Here is a 17180-nt window from a genome sequence, read left to right on the forward strand (position 1 = left end):
CCATTCAGATTAATTCGTCAACTTAGTTTGGTTACACGATTGGGTGTGACCCGCATGGTTCAGTCAAGAGCAAGCTGTAAGATTAATTATATTAATCTTACTAGTCGAAAGTGGCCTCCAGCTAGACATTCCGATCACTTGACTTCACTTAATAATTAGCTTCCCTAATGAATTTTGAACCCTCTATCGGATTAATACACTTGTTCGAAGGACACCATTCCTTTCAGATAATATATATAGGAATTTTTTGATACGAATATCCAAACCGAAAACCTATTTTTGAATACGGATATTCAAACCGAAACCCAGTTTCGGATACCGTTATCCAAACCAAAACACAGTTTTGGATCGGATATTCAATCCACGCTCACCCCTAGTAAAAATCAAACCCACCCCACCCACTTCATTCGCCAAATCCATATGACCCTTCAAACCCACTCTTACACAACTCGACCCACCAAAATTCACTACCTACCCAACTCATGGACACACCCTTAACGAGTTAACCTACTCCGACCTAGCCTAGGACCCGGCTCACCCTAACACCCGTGCTAGTTCTATGTCACCTCGATCCATCCCACAACCCACCTTACCTGACCTTATATATACCACCTAGATTGTTAAGTGTGGCCCAAATGTTCCTAGCCCAATGTATCGGGGGAGTGTATATATTCTAGAAGATTTCTCATAAGTCAAGCAAGATTAATGATAGCTTGATTTCCTTAGGTTTATCTATGATCTTGTACCATGCAAGCTCCTTGAACATTGTAGTGACAAATTGATATTAATATTGGAGAACAAAGAATTATTTAATCTGTCTATTACAAATTCTTATATGTGACTGGCCACACCCTGTGTCCAACCATCATGGGGTAATTTCATTAGTGTTATAGGGGTTACTTCGTCAGTTCTATAGGGGTTACTCGATTGGTGTTATAAGGGTTACTCGTCAGTATTACAAGGGTTACTCTGTTAGTATTAGATTAGAGGTTTTACTTTGTTTTTTACAAGCGGACACATGGTGTGGTTAGCCACACATAAGATGCACTATTGAATATATAGCTCGTGACAGTTCTAGAACATTTCTATGTGGACAAACTGGGAGCATTTTAAAGAAAACCATACACAAGCCTTCATAGAATTCATACATACCCTCCTTGTATATTATCCACCTATGTTTATAATAATCCACTATTCCTCTTTGTACATAGTACTACTCCTTTGTCATCTAATTGTGTAGAAAATGAGAGTTGTATATGCATTACTCACCCCTTATAATTTAGCTAGTGTCCTTATATTCTCCTGTTTTTCATATATCGGATTTTCCAATGCTCAGTCGTCCCTAACACCAACCTTATGATTGTTATGAAAATTACGGGTTTTTATCTTAATAACAGCAAGTAAGCTAACTTGTATCCGTATTTGTTCATTAGTCCATTTTGCTCATTTGGAGGCCTTGAAATGATCAATGCAATAATCTAATAATGAACAAACATAATACACTAGAGTAAACCTAATCTAAGTCTTTAAAATATACTAAGCTCAATCTCTTCGAAAAGAAAACTTTGATTTCTTATATTTACAGTAAAATTTTAAGCCAAAACAAAGCTCAAGCATCAAACTCATCTACATTTATTTGAATTAATAACAGCGGAGAGATCTCGATTGCATTATGACTAACATTATCATATTTGAAATGCAAATCATGACTTGAATGCATGACTTCATCAAACAACCACATCCAAATTTCTTTCATTCAAACATCCTTCTTGTGAAGATTTATTAAAGAACTCAATGCAATCCGCAATAGCCTCCGAATAATGAGAGTTGGGAGAATAATATGAAGAGCTACATGAAGTCTTTGGAGGTTCGGGGCGATCACAAGATTGCCTTCGAGACATAAACCCCTCGGATGAACCTGGAGCAACGCCGGTTTTTGAAGGAAAAGAGAACATCAACCTCATAAAAACCTTCCGAAATCGGTTGAAGATCTTCATAGCCGAGAAATTATTATTATTATTATTAAGTTGGGAAGATTTAGATTTTTGCTTGTGATGCCTATACATTAGAACTCTATAAATATCTCTCTAATTATTATTTCAAAAAACCATCTTTTTTTTCAATCTCTTGTAACAAGGCTCGGGAAGTGTAGTGCTATTATGAATGTCCTAAGAATATGTGAATGTTGGTATTTATAAATAAAAATGCTACGTAAAAAAGCATGAGTCTAATTTTGTTTAGACTTGATGTAGATGATTGAAAAGGAAAAGAAAAGCATGGTTTGCCCGCCTAACTATGTTATATGCATGTGACTATAATCATTTTTGGGTTTCTCTCGTCTTTCTTAACTAATTAAGCATATTTTATATGGATTTTGGTCATTTAATCATCTTTAAGTTTAAGCAATGTTTACTAAGAAATGTACATATCCATCATTTGTGATGGACCTTGGTGTAGAAGTGACCTTCCGCATTTTTCTAGGGTAGATGTTATTAGTGACTTAATGATAGTTTGTCCTTGAGTTCCAATGCCGCAAATCAACCATATGGTTTATTATATGCTATCAGTCCTTAATAACTTTGATCACTCTTTTTAAATAAAAAGTCTTGACTTTAATTTCACTTGGCTTTTTCTTCAAAATAGTCCCCAAACTATGCCATATGGCACATTTTTTGGCCTTAGATTTTATTTTCATTAATATGTGACTCAGTTAATTGAATTAGTTGGTTACCTTAAGTATTAGATAATTGTGTTTTGGAAGACATCACTTAGAACTGGAGACTATAAAAAATTGGACCTTTTCAAAAACACCAAACATGGCTAAGTTCAAATTTTTTTCCCATAAAGTTTATTAATCAAAAAAAACAAAACGGGTAGATAGAGTAAAAAATCATAGGAAAAATGGAAAAATACAATTGGTAATAATATTCTTGAAACATTCTAAAAAGAAAAGTTGTACTCCGTATACACTACTTATAATAATTAATTTGTTTATACCTCTATTATTATTATTTTCTTTTATTTTTTTTAACCAGTAGAAATTGGTTGAGAATCTTGAGAAATCAATAAAAACATTAAAGAAGGGCAAAATTCTCCATATTAATTTATTTCATTGGGAATACAAGAATAATAAAAGAAACAGGTAGTAGAAATAAAAAATAAAAAGTACAACGGATTATAGGTAGAGATTTTTAGCAACTAAAAATATGCTTAAATTAAGTATGTTTCATTTGTAGTCATGTACTCATATACGTATTGACATTCGAAAATAAGTGTATAAGCTTAGCATAGGTTATTGAAAGCTGAAGCGGATGATTTTGACTAGAAAAGGACCACTAACACAAAAATTCCACATAATACTACGTAGCTAGGAAACAAGCATTATGATTTTGCTGGAAGTAGGTAGCTCTTTTAGCAAACATGGCTTAAATTTTAGGATGAAAATTTAATTATAAGCTTTACATAGTTCAACAAATAAAAGGATAGTTATATGCTCCAAGGTGTAAAGCAACATTATTAGAAAAAAAATAATTCTAAAAATGGAAATTAATACCTAGAACAAGTCTATTTATAGATTGACAAAGGAAATCATAGGTTGCAATTTTAGCCAACCGAATTAGTATGATAAGGAAACATTACAAGTGTAGGTGAACGGAAAGTAAGTGATTGCGTTGCTAAGTCTCAAAGTAATAGCCTTGTACCCTAAATTGATGCCAAGTGAATGCAAAGGGGACAATTGAGTCATCAATAACACTCATCTTTTTCTTTAATTTTCTTAGTAAAAAACATCGTACTAATCAAATTAAATTAGGTAATAAATCAAGACTTCTATCAATAATCAAAGGAAAATTAATAAGATGACATGTATTAATTATATTTTATATTTTATAATTTTTAAAGGAAAATTACTAATCAAAGGAAAATTTTTACAGGAAAAGGTTAAATTATATTTTATAATTGGTGTATATATATAGCTTAACTAGGTTAAATCCCGTGCAATGCACGGTTGTTAAATAATTATAATGAAAAAAAATTTATAAGAGAAAGTATAAACTATAATTAATTAACCAATAAGTATTAAAAAGTATGAAAAAAGTATTAAATAATAAAATAAAATAAAACAATTAAAAAAAACATGCAAGAGAAAATAATTAAATTGTTATAATAGGCAGTTTGATTTTTTAAGAAGTTTAATTAAATTGTTGTAATAGGCAATTTGATATTTTAAGAAGTTTACTTTATATTTTATGTAAAATGAAAGTCATAAATTAGATACAAATATTCTTTTTCTGTAACAATGACTTTTTCTTGTTGTAAGAAAGTAAATTTGGAGGGAAATTTTTTAATAATACGTCGCCAAGTGTTATTCTTAGTTTCGCTTTTAGTATTATGTAATAGCTTGCTCATATAGAGCTCTAATAATCAACAAATGAGAATATATACTAGATTTTTTATTTACATTTATTTTTTTATTATTTGTATGTGTGTGCTCGCGAGTTAAGAGAGCTATTAGAGCAAATGATTTAGATGAGATTTGATCCCAAGTCTTAAGTACTACCCTTCAAGACATAAAACAATTAAATTAGTTGATCATCCACATATATCCTAGAATTAGGTTTGTCTAACTGTAAATTGATATATCTATTGTAGAGTCAGTTAGTCATATCACACGGTGTGGCCTACAACCACATATAAGAATATGTGATACTTCATAGTGTTGTATTTATTTCTTTATGTTTGTTCCATTTGAATATTCCAATTCTAAATAGATAAAAAAAATAAAAAATAAATTGACCATGATTATTCAGTTGATATCAGTTTCCCTTGATTAAGATTATATAAATAATATTTAAATGGTATGTAATAAAATATTTTTTCTTAATTAGTACTCAAATTTGTGGGAAAAACTCAAACATAAATATTAAGAAACGGAAAGGTACTTACCTAAAATCACAACAATTTGTATTTCTTTATAAAATATCCACAAATAATCTTGTTGTATTCCTTTTTTAAAAGTCCACGAAAAAACTTTAATTTCTTTCCCACACTTGCTTCACCCTACTTAATTTCTTTAATGTGCATGTCAAATCCTAACCGAAAGATTTTTCAAGGATGAGGGTAACATCAAATAATTGCTAAAACTATGTTAATCATACTTAAACAAATACAAAAATATTATCAAACTCACTTGTTCTTAGAATGCAATTTAACTTTACTTAACATAACACAAATGACATATTTAAATAAGTTCATCTGATTATTTACACTGAGCTAAATTCAAGTATTTTGTAACAAACTAAGGTCGCTATTCTTATACTTTCACCTGATTTTTACTCGGCTCAATCAAAATCGTATTCATTGTACCCTACATAATCGTTGGCAATAGATGACATTTTATGGTTGTTAGAGAGGGGGGATGTTCTTGAATGATTAATCGAATTATCTGTCTCGTTAAAAGCTCTTCATACGTAAGAGAAGTCTATATAACATAACTGAAAATCAAACTTTTGCGCTGGTTGTGATTTCTTATGTTGTTTTGTGAGCTAAAAACCATAATGATACAACACAGAATCTGTATTTGTGCTCTATATTGCATAGAAGGGCGAGCTACCGAATAAAAGATGTAACAAATCCATGTATCTTGTCGTTTTCTTAATATTTTGCAACCGGCTTTTTCTGCTATATCGAGCGCAGACATAATTATTTCCCATTGAAACTTTGAAAGCACAAAACAATGCACATACACACAATGTTTCCTATGATCATATTGGTTATTAATATAAATACTTCCCCTCTGATACTTTGATCAACCGTTTTTGTTCAACCTATTTAAAATCTTTTGTAGGATAGACAAAAAATTTGTGAGAAGAACAAAAATGATAAAAGGGATTTGTCTCTTCATTTTTAATTACTTGAAATAGTTTGACTATTATAAATAAATGTCAAAACAAGAGTTTGAATATAGGTGTATTAGTGGCAGTGGGGAGCCAGGATTTTTATAATGGTAAAGTATCATACTGTTCGAAAATCTTCTTATCAAGCCCCAAAAATATGTCTACTTAAACTTTTTGATTAAAAAAAATAAGACACAACTATGTACCACGATTGTTCTTTATATCAAAATTTAAATTTATTTTACGCAGTATTCCAAAATCCATCAAATATTATCCCGTCCTATTCAAGGCTTTAAGCAATGACATACCCACTTTTTAAAATCTTTTTCCACTACTAGAAAACAGCTTTTTTCGACGGAAAAATTCCGTCAAAAAGATTTCAATTTAATTCGTATCAAACACATTAGTCAATTCGTATCAAATAACATGATCCAAAGTATCAATTATAACTAATAATTTGAATGTGCATATGTTAAAATAAATATTAAAAAAGTTACAATCAAACTAGAAAAAAAAAATAAAGAAAGAAAAAAAATGTTGAATGTTAGGCAAGAGAATTGAACACAAGACCTTTGATGAAAAAATCAATGCTCTAACCACTAGGCTACAAGTAATCTTACTTACAATTGTACAATTTATGTTTATTCAACTAAAAATAAACTAATTTAAACCTTTTTTTGTGGTAGCCTAGTAGGGCACGTGCCCTACCAGGTTAATAGATTCCAATAATTATTAGTGTATGCAACTACTCTCTCTATTTGTTATGTTTATTGTGGTAATTTCATGGTATCTAGTGCATATCTATGACCACATATATATTCAATATGATATGAGCGAGTAAGAATTCTAAAAAAAAAAATTTAAAAAATACATTTATAAGATTGCACATGAAACATGATATGTTTTCATGATTATAATAGTGAAATTTATAGTTAAAGTATAAGATTCAAAACTTAAAAAATAAGGAGCGGATGGTGTACTTATATTAATACTTCATCCGCTCTCTTAGATGCAACTAACGTTTGAAAAATTGCACTGCTTGACCCCCTTTATTCATTGAAAAATTGCCACCATTATTAATCCCAATTTTGCTCCGTCTGCCAATATTCATCCCAACTTCCATTTATTTTTCATTAATCCCAACCTTGTACCCCTTTTATTTTTATCACCCTCAGTCAGTTAAGTGACCTGTTGTAACCTGTAGCAATCCTACGTGGCATCCCCAACGGTTATATTGTTGTTGATTTAATTTTAAAATCTTTGACTTTCCTTCTCTCTCCCTAAACAAGAACCCCTATCACCATTACTCTCTCCTTTTTCTCTGTTAAGCAACAATTTGCACTGTGCTTCCATCAACGAGTATCACCATTTTCGCGCAATGTCAAGTAGGAGACAAATGGGGTCGAGGTCAAGTGGCTCTTCTTCGTCAAGGGCAGTTGGTTGGGTGTCTTCAAGATTGAAGTGCAGATGTGGGGTTGATGCAGTGGTTCGAACCGCGAAAATTGGTGATAATGCGGGGATGAAGTTTTATGGGTGCCCTAAGTGGCCGATGAGTTTAAATTCCCATTTAATTAAAATTGTGCCATTGAATCATAGGAACTAGGGTTTTTTAGTTTAATTGAATTGGGGGTTTTATATATGCAGGTGGGTAATTGCAGTTTTTTCGGTGGGTTAATGTAAGCAGTGGAGATGATGATGATCTGCGATTCAAGGTCTTTGAAAAAGAGAATCTACTTGTTGAGAAGGAAATGGAGGTGCCAAAGCATGTAGTTAGCACCGGTTAACCGGTGCCAAATTTTTGGGGATTTGGCATCCCTCAAATCCCCAACGGTTCAAAACCGGTGCCTTAGAGAGGGGAGGTTTGAACCGGTGCCAAATTACCTTTTTTGTCTAGTGATTTCATGAAGGACAAATTGAAGGTTGTAGAGAAGAAATTGGACATGAAGATGGAGGAGTTGAACGATACAAAAATGGAACTCTCTCACACTTGAATTGAACTAATGAAGGCTGCAAGGAATGAAAAAAAACTTCTCACTTGCACTGTTTGTGTCATGGATTTTCTTTGCAATGTTTTTACTGTATTTGAAAGCATGAAAGTGATGTTTTATTGATGATGGTAGTTTAGGTGGTTGTATTTAGGGCATAAGATTTGATAGATTTTGTATCTTGGCCACTTAATCTAATGTATGTAGATGATGAATCAATGAAAGATATTTTGAATATCAATTTCTCCATAATTGACTTTTGACAGCACTTAGTTGCAATTCATAGATAGTCATTATATTGTACTTAATACAATTCATAACCACTGTCATTGTGCTAAATACATTACATAATCATTATTTGCAAAAGATTAACTTAACACAACAATGTAACCTAAATGATGACTTTAAAAACATAGTTCATTCATAAACATTGACTTTGTCAGAGATTCACTATTGAGTTGGCTAATGCAAGGTTGAAGTTTGGCTTGATTGACTCATCTGGAACCAAGCCATAGCTGATATGTGCCCTGGTCTTGCAGCTGCTCCTGTTAGGCCTAATCTTGGTGCACTGAGATTACCTGATGTCTGCAAATAGGTTCATGACATAAGCATACAGTAGTTGTCATTTGTTGTTAATTAGTTAAACAAAGAACAAGTTTAATGTACTTACACTTGTTATTGCTGAGCCATTAGGTGCAAATAGTACACCTACACCAACAGGCATCTAGTTCCTCCCTCTGCCTCTGCCCCTTTGAATGGCCCTCCCTCTTGTAGTACCTCTAGTTAATGGTCCAACATCTTCATTACCTTTGCCTCTTCTAGAACTAGACCCTTCAACTCCTCTCCTTCCACCTCTTGAACCTATTCCACCTCTTGATCCCCTGCCCCTGTTAATCATTCTTACTCCTCTACCAATAATGTTAAACTCTGCAGTTAGGGAATGGTGGCTAGTGTCTACATGTTGGCTTGAAGATGGTACAGCTTGAGCAGATTGTGTAGCCTGAGCATCTAGAGCATATCCTCTAGGCTTTTTAGGAGGAGGAGGAGGGGCTTGGATAGTGTCCTTGTTAGGACACTTTCTTTTGTTATAGCCTTTTGTGTGGCACAAAGAACAAGTCATTTCAATCCTATTCTTTGTAATGGTTCTTGCCTTCTTGGGGTTCTTAAAAGGGTCTTTGATCCTATTTTTTCCAGGTTTCCTAGGTCTAATTTTAATTGGAGGTGGGTCAATTGGGCAGGAGACCTTAGGCCAATGCCTTTCCCCTTCACAAGGGGGGGGGGGATGGACTCTAATCCAAATAAAGATACAAAGGTTAAGATTTACCAAACAGCATAGTTCAAACCATAACAAATAGGGAAATTTGCCCAAAATAACACGAACTTTGGCCGGTTCGCCAATAATAACACCACCTTTGAGTTATTCCAAAATAACACCAACTTTGGGGGGTGTCTTCCAAAAATGGTACAAAAAAAATGGTAACCGGATTTAGGAGGTAATATTGCTGACGTGTGTTATGTCTTTGCCAGGTTGTGCGTTGCTTCCCCTTAACCATCGAACGTGTAATTAAATTTTGCACACCTAACTCCTGTCTCCCTCTTTAATTCATTTCCCTCCATATTTCACTCTCTTTCTTCGTCTTCGAACCATTTTATCAGAGGATCTCAGAGCATATTCAATTCCTCATTTCGTCATTTCCCTTTGAAATAATCAGAACTCAATTCCGAAATTCTACTGCTCCCAAAGAAAATTGCATTGAAGTGAAGTGAAGAGAAGAGTGAAAAAGTTGCGATCTTTGGTTCCCAAAATGCCCAGAAAGACGAAGAAGAAAGGTTCGTGTTTTTTTAATTTCTTTGTTTTGTTTGAATTATGATTGTTGGGTGGATTTTATGTGTTCTAATTTGAATATGGATGTTCGTATGTTTAATTATGCTGGTAATTGTTAAAGTAGGTTTAATAATTAGGTTGATTTGTATGGTGAATTATGTTGTTCACTCGATAAATTTTCTTGTTAATTGCTGAATTAGGGTTAATTACTTGAGTGTTTGTTTGTAGTCTAATTGAGTTGTTTAATTCTAGGGTCTGCTGCAAATACTCATGTTTTTGATAATGTGACTGTTCGATTCTGGTATGGGGGTCAATTTAAGCATGTTCGTAATGGTGAAATGGTGTATAAGGGTGGGAGTTATATTAACTTTGATGTTGACCCAGATGAACTTTGTTACTGGGACTTAAGGGATTATGGTAGTAAGTGTGGGCTTGGTCATGTGGATGCTTTGTTTTACCAAATGCCTGGGTTAAATATTGAGAAAGGTTTGAGAGTAATTCAAGGGGATGCTGAGGTGTTAGAGATGGGTAAGTTAGCTGTTGTAAATAGGAGTATTGTTGTGTATGCAGTTCAGTTTGAGAGAGAAGTGGGAGAAGGTTCAAATGCTGAAGTTGTGGAAGTTGATGTGGGCAACACAAGTCAGAAAAGTACTTTGTTGAATGCTGACCCCAAAGTTACCATATCCAAAACAACAGGCAAGGTACTTGAGAAACCCCCACCCAAACTGAACAAAAGAAAAAAATTGACCACAAGGAAGGGACCACAAACACAGGTGGTGAAACCCTCATTGACTGAAGAAGATGCTTCCACTTCACCTATAAAAGCATCTACCACATCACCCAAAAAAGCATCTATAACTTTACCAGAAAAAGCATCTGACCTTCCCCAAAAAAAAACAAAAAAACAGACTCAACCCCCCTTGAAAATCACTTCAGAAACTCAACCCTTCACTCAAAACCAGTCTCTTCATCTTTCTCAATTCCCATCCTTAGAGTTTGTTTCTACTGGTGAGTTGCCTGATGTTAACACAGATTTCAATGATGAATTTGAGTGGGAGGATGACAGACCAGAGAGCCCTTTGAAATGGAATGAATTAGTTGCTGATGATGAGTCTAGTGATGACAGTGATCCATTATATGATCATGAGTATCAGAAGTTTTGTGAGGGTGGGGAGTTTGAAGATGATGATGAAGATGATTTTCAGTTTGAGGTAGATGAGAGCATAGAGAAAGAGAAGGAAGGTGATTTTAGTCTATCTGACATAGATCTAGAAGGTGAAGGTGAAGATCTAGAACAAACTGATTTCTTTGAAGATGAATCTGATGACATTGATGATGAGATTATTGAAGCAAGGGATAGAGTAAAGAGGGTTAATACAAAGTTACTTGAGATAGTGAAGGGATTGCAAGAAAAAGTTTGTAAGGAGAAGGAGAAGGAAAAGGCAGTTGATGAGGAGAGGGAGTTTGAAGTTGATGAAGAGAGGGAGAACTCAGTTCATGAAGAGGTTGCAAGGGATGTAAACCTATGTGACTGTGATGAAGATAATGACATTGATACACCACCTGGTAGTAGTGATGAATTAGAAGGGAAAAAGGGAGAGTTAGTGAGCCATGAAACTGATTTCAGTAAGTTTCATTGGAAGGTTGGTCAGAGGTTTGCTAATGCCAGTGACATTAAGGATGCTGTCACTAAGTATGCTGTATTACAGGGTAGAGATCTAAAGTATAGTGTGAGCTGGAAAAACAGACAAAGGTTGGGAGTGAAATGTGTTGGTGAATGTCCATTTTATTTATATTTTTCTGTGCATTCTAGAGATGCAACTTGGCTAGTGAAGAGAGTAGTTGGAAATCACACATGCCATAGGAACATGAATAGTAACAGGCAGTTGAAGTCCAGTTGGGTGGCTAGGCAGTTGCTTGATGTGTTCAAAGCTAGGCCACATTGGCCAGCTAAGGAGATTGTAGACACTGTAAGGAGGTCTTACAGAATGATTGTCAGTAGAGATTTTGCTTACAAAGTAAAATACCATGCACACAAGATGTTACATGGCTCTATGAAAGAGCATTATATGAAGGTGGAGAGGTACTTGAAGGCATTGAAGGAAGCAAGTCTTGAAACAGTGTTGGACTTGGTAGTTGCTCCACAACCTCAGAGTTCTACCCCAATGTTTAGTAGGATGTTCACTTGCTTTGATGGAGTTAAGCAAGGGTGGACAGCAGGGTGTAGGAGAGTGATAAGTGTGGATGCTGCATTTTTGAAGACATTTCTTGGGGGTCAGATATTAACTGCTGTTTCCAGGGATCCCAATGAACAGATGTTCCCCATTTGTTGGGCTGTTGTGGAAGGGGAGAACAATCTGTCTTGGGAATGGTTCTTTAACCACTTAAAGAATTGCCTAGATCTTGGACAAGGAGAAGGGATAGCTATTATTTCAGATGAGCATCAGGTATAAGTCATTAATTTGTGTAATATGTTATCTCATTTAATGATGATGATTGATGATGATTGACATTAACTGGTTCTTTTTTTTGGTACACAGGCTATCTTACATGCTGTAAGTGTTGTTCTTCCTAAGGCTGAACATAGGCACTGTGCAAGGCATATTTTTGCCCTCTGGCACAGAACCTACAAGGGAGATGAGATGAAGCTTTTGTTTTGGAAGATAGCAAAGGCCTATAACCAGGCTGATTTCAATGAAGCAATGGATGAGTTGAGACAGATTGATGAAGAGGCTGCCCTTGCAATAACAAGGTACAATCCTCAGTTCTTCTGTAGGGCATTCTTACAGGAAGACATCAAATCTGAGGCCATTACTAACAATATGGCTGAAACATTTAATGCTTATATCATTAATGCTAGGACTAAACACATAATTTACATGTTAGAGGAAATTAGAGTTGCATTGATGCAGAGGTTAGTAAAAAAAAGACATGAGATGGAAAAATGGACCTCTTTGCTATGCCCTAGGATACAAGCTAGGTTAGAAAAGGAGAAAGAGAAAGCTGCTGATTGTGAAGTCTTGCCTTCTTCTGTGAGTCAGTTTAATGTTAGGTATTATTTGGATCAGTTGAATGTAGATTTAGTTGCTAGAACTTGTAGTTGTAGAAAATGGAATATGGTAGGCATTCCTTGCTGTCATGCCATAGCTTGCATTTATTTTGTGAACCAAGAACCTGAGGTATTTGTTGATGAATGTTACAAAGTTGAGACTTATAAGAAGGCCTACAGTGGTTGTATACCTCCATGTGAAGGTGAGAGGTATTGGCCAAGATGTCCATGCAATTTGGACCCCCCTCCTATCAAGATAGGTCCTGGTAGGCCAAGAAAGAACAGAATTAAGCACCCTCTTGAGAATCCTAAGAAGCCAGGGTCATTGAGTAGGGCAGGAGTAGAAATGACTTGTAGCATATGCAAGAAGAAGGGTCATAACAAGAGAGGCTGCAAAGACAAGGATTCTGTTGTCCCTGATGAACCAGCACCCAAAAGACCCAAGGGAAGACCAAGAAAGACTGCCCCATCTACTGATGTAACCTCACATGCCCCATCTACACAAGCAACCCCAACACCCACCCTGACACAGACTGCATCATCTTCAACTCCTGCAACACAATTTGCCCACCATACTGCTACTGCACAGCCAACTCAACTAGGCAGGGGTGGAAGAATGATACTTGGAGGTCAAGGTGCTAGAAGTGTCAGTCAAAGCAGCACCAGAGGAAGAAGCTCGGCTGGTAGAGGGTCTACAACTACAAGTAGGGGAAGAGGAAGGGGAAGGGGAAGAGCACAACCATCAGGAATTGGGATAATGTTTGCTGATGATGGAAGCCCAATTGTTACAGTAAGAATTAGTACTCCCCCTTTCATTTTTGTGTTTGCTTTGTTTTTTTTTTTTGGAAAATAAGCCAATAACTTTGTAATTTGTGTGGCAGGCACCAAGTACCAGACCAAACACAAGATCTATCTCCCAGATGCAGCAGTGATCAAGTGAAGATCTTATGTGCCCCATTTCTTTTGTACTTACTAAGTATGCTTTTGGTCTAAGTGTGTAATTTGTCAAACAATTTAGTTGTTAAACAATGTTAGAGATCTTATGTAATTAAGTATTGGAAACAGTTGCAGGTATTTTGGAAACAGTTGCATGCATTATTGAAACATTTGCAGGCATTATAACAGTTCTGCCTTTGTCTTTTGATATTGCTGTGGTTGTGTTTTTCAATTTGTGCAAATAATTTGTGGTCTTTTAACATTGCTCTGGTTTTGTTTGTTTTTCATTTTGTGCAAATAATTTGGGAAATTTGTGGTCTTTTGATCTAGCTCTGGTATGTCAATTGTACACTGCTATTGCAATTATGATGAAAATCAATTAAGTACAAAATACAACAGCAAACATTACTCATTAAACATTCAATTAAGCATCCATTAATCAATTACACTGATTGCTTTTTATTTCCACATAAAACATTCAACATACATCCTCATTTCTTCCTTAATCAATAAAGGAAGATTACAACACCAAACAACAACCAAGAAAACAACAATGCTAAGTACAACGTTTTTTCATTCCTACCACACTTCATTAAATCAATCTTCATTACAACTATTTCATTCTTCAACCCTATGATGTCTTCCTCCAATTTTCCTTTCTTTAATTGCAATTTCTTTATTTTCTCATGTGCGATTTTTTGTTCAACCTGTAACTCACCAATTACGGTTTCCTTTTCCAACAACTTCACTTCATAATCTTCCATCTCAGCCTGCTCATTCACCCACTTGAAAAAATCACATTGAGTGTCCTGCATCCAGTAAATATGAACAATAAACAACACCAAATTAGGGTAATTACAATTACATATCCCCAAATTACAATAAACAAAAAAAGATGCAATAAACAAAAAAAGATGCAATAAACATAGGACAATCAATCACAACTTACTGGCCACATAGGGCAGCCGTAGAACTTCATCCCCAAATTAGGGCCTTTTCTCACAGTTTTAATCAAAGCTTCATTCCCACAATTGCAACGAATTTTCGAATTACCCATCCTTTTTATGCTAGAGGATGAACATGATTGGTTCGAAATTGACCTTCTTGTAGCCATTGATTAATTTTTTAAGAGCACTAAAATTGATACAACACGAACGATTAAAGAGAGATGAAGAGCAGAGGAAAACAAAGAACTTGAAGATGAAGAAGGAGCAACAAATTAAGAGAGAGGAAAACAAAGAAACAGAGGAAGAAGATGGAGCAACGACTACTGAGAGAGGAACAACAGAGAATGAAGAAGAAGGAAGAATAAAGGGCTTGGCATTTTTTTCTAACGGTTATAAAGAAGAAGAAAGAACACGTTGGATGGTTAAGGGGAAGCAACGCACAACCTGGCAAAGACATAACACACGTCAGCAATATTACCTCCTAAATCCGGTTACCATTTTTTTTGTACCATTTTTGGAAGACACCCCCCAAAGTTGGTGTTATTTTGGAATAACTCAAAGGTGGTGTTATTATTGGCGAACCGGCCAAAGTTCGTGTTATTTTGGGCAAATTTCCCTAACAAATATTACAATACAAAAATCATTTAGGGTTCAGGATTAGCAAAGTTTAAACTACCTGCATAAGCTTTGAGATAGGTTGCCTTGTAATAACATTCATCAACAAATTACTCATCAGCTTCTTTGCCTAAGAAGTAAATTGATGCTACTGCATGGAGACATGGGATGCCAAGCATGTCCCATTTCTTACAAGTGCAGCTTCTGGTTTCCAAATACCACCAATTGATCTAAATAGTAGCTCACATTGAAAAGGTGGTCAGAAGAAGGCAAAACCTCACATTCAGCTATCTTTTGCTTCTCAATGTCCAATTTAGCTTAAATCTTTGGACATATGATTGTTGGGTTTCTTAGAGTCCGACTCTACGCAGAAGAGAAACCCGCCCAAGACCCGCACACTAATTAAAGCGACTAAGCATTCAATCACAAATTAAACAACAATTAAGAGAGTGAAGGAAAAGACATTCATACCCTTGGCGCGTGCTTTGCTCGAATCTCGAGCTCTTACTTCAAAACTTGAACCCCGCAAATGCGAAGGTCTCCAACGGCTCGTACCCACGAACCCGACTCGAACATTCCAAGTCCCGAAGGTTAGTCGGGACCCGACCAATAAAAACTAGAGTTTTACGAACTTAAGGTTTTCTCACTTTTCTAAGGAGATGCCTTTTTAGTTCCACTCAAATATTCTTCCCAAATCCCAAAATCTTGGTATTTATAGGGAAATGAACCTTGATTTTCCATTCACAATCAATGTGGGAGATTTGCAATTTTCCCATTTTATTAAAACAAAATTAAAATTGCAATTCAATCAATAAGTTACAAGTGGCACAAGGAGGATGAGAGATTAGGTAAGGACCATTTCCAAAGGGGGGGACCACAGCCTTGCTCCCCAAGGCAAAGCTCCAACCCTTGGTCCCCACAAGCAAAACCGGCTCTCCCCATCCAAGTGGCTAGCTGGCAGCCTGCCTTGGCTACCAAGGCAGCCAGCTGGCGCCTAGCACCAAGGCTGGGCAGCTTCGCCAGCCAACCAGCACACACTCACACAGCCCGCATGCATGCGCAGCTAGCAAGCACAAGGCCAACCAGCACGCAATGCTTCGCTGCTGCTTGGTGCGTGGTGTTGGGCGCTTCTATGCGAGGCACACGCCCACACACGCACACAGCCAACATGCATGCGTAGCCAGCCAACACAAGGCCAGCAAGCACGCAATGCCTCGCTGCTGCTTGGTGCGTGGTGCTGGGCGTTGCTATGCAAGGCACAGCACGCATGGTGCGTAGCGATGCCTGGCAAAGCTAGCACGCATGGTGCGTGGCTGCGGCAGCTAGGCACTGGCACGCCAGAAAGCCTGCAATGGCTGTGATGCTTGCGAGCAGTGCTAGGCCATGCACTGCGCCAGCGCCTAGCATGCTAGCAAGGCCTAGCCTTGCGATGGTTGGGCACATGGCATGCTAGCACACATGCAAGGCTGCGATGCTTGCGGTGGCTAGCCAGTATGCATGGGCCTAGCATGCTAGGCTTGCGGCTAGCATTGCGATGCACATGCTAGCTCGAGATAGCCTAGCCATCGAATAGCTAGGCCAATGCGAGGCTACGACCTAACTCAAACTTGTAACTTTATTGATTTTGCGTCTCGTCGACTTCTAAATTCGACTCGACTTGCAACGCTCAGCTCGACGCTCTAAGCTCGATATCCGACATCTTTGTTCGTAAAACTCTGATGACTCATCAAATCCTTTGGATTAATTCGTCGTCTCGGATCGGTTGTTCGATTGGGTTCGACCCGAAGGGTTTAGTCAAGATTAAGCTGTAATATTAATTGTACATTAATATTACTGATCGGAAGCGTCCTCCACCTAGGCATTTCGATCACTTGACCTTACTGAAGAACTAGTTTTTTAATAATTCTGAACCCTCTATCGGAATAATAC

General features: G+C 36.3%; 2 protein-coding genes across 2 annotated transcripts; one reads left to right on the forward strand and one right to left on the reverse strand.

Annotated features, from left to right (window-relative positions):
- The first annotated feature begins 9240 nt into the window (after positions 1-9240).
- Positions 9241-13690, forward strand: LOC110686460. The gene is made up of 4 exons (XM_021863084.1): positions 9241-9709; positions 9957-12151; positions 12245-13543; positions 13635-13690. The coding sequence occupies exons 1-4, from the start codon at positions 9685-9687 to the stop codon at positions 13683-13685; spliced, it is 3570 nt and encodes a 1189-aa protein (XP_021718776.1). The 5' UTR covers positions 9241-9684; the 3' UTR covers positions 13686-13690.
- Positions 13691-14181: 491 nt separating this feature from the next.
- Positions 14182-14828, reverse strand: LOC110686369. The gene is made up of 2 exons (XM_021862967.1): positions 14639-14828; positions 14182-14498 (listed from the first exon to the last, which is right to left on the reverse strand). Exons 1-2 carry the CDS (start codon positions 14801-14803, stop codon positions 14196-14198), a joined length of 468 nt encoding a protein of 155 aa, XP_021718659.1. The 5' UTR covers positions 14804-14828; the 3' UTR covers positions 14182-14195.
- Between the last annotated feature and the right edge of the window lie 2352 nt (positions 14829-17180).

This window comes from Chenopodium quinoa, unplaced genomic scaffold, assembly GCF_001683475.1.
Source record: "Chenopodium quinoa cultivar QQ74 unplaced genomic scaffold, ASM168347v1, whole genome shotgun sequence".
In the NCBI taxonomy this organism is placed as follows: domain Eukaryota; kingdom Viridiplantae; phylum Streptophyta; class Magnoliopsida; order Caryophyllales; family Amaranthaceae; genus Chenopodium; species Chenopodium quinoa.

Excerpts from the sequence above, each read along its gene's own strand:
- LOC110686460 (XM_021863084.1), top strand. The coding sequence starts at position 9,685 with ATGCCCAGAAAGACGAAGAAGAAAG. Across the intron at positions 9,710-9,956 it reads CAGAAAGACGAAGAAGAAAG|GGTCTGCTGCAAATACTCAT; the intron begins GTTCGTGTTTTT and ends GTTTAATTCTAG. Across the intron at positions 12,152-12,244 it reads TTATTTCAGATGAGCATCAG|GCTATCTTACATGCTGTAAG; the intron begins GTATAAGTCATT and ends TTTGGTACACAG.
- LOC110686369 (XM_021862967.1), bottom strand. The coding sequence starts at position 14,803 with ATGGCTACAAGAAGGTCAATTTCGAACCAATCATGTTCATCCTCTAGC. Across the intron at positions 14,499-14,638 it reads ACGGCTGCCCTATGTGGCCA|GACACTCAATGTGATTTTTT; the intron begins GTAAGTTGTGAT and ends TACTGGATGCAG.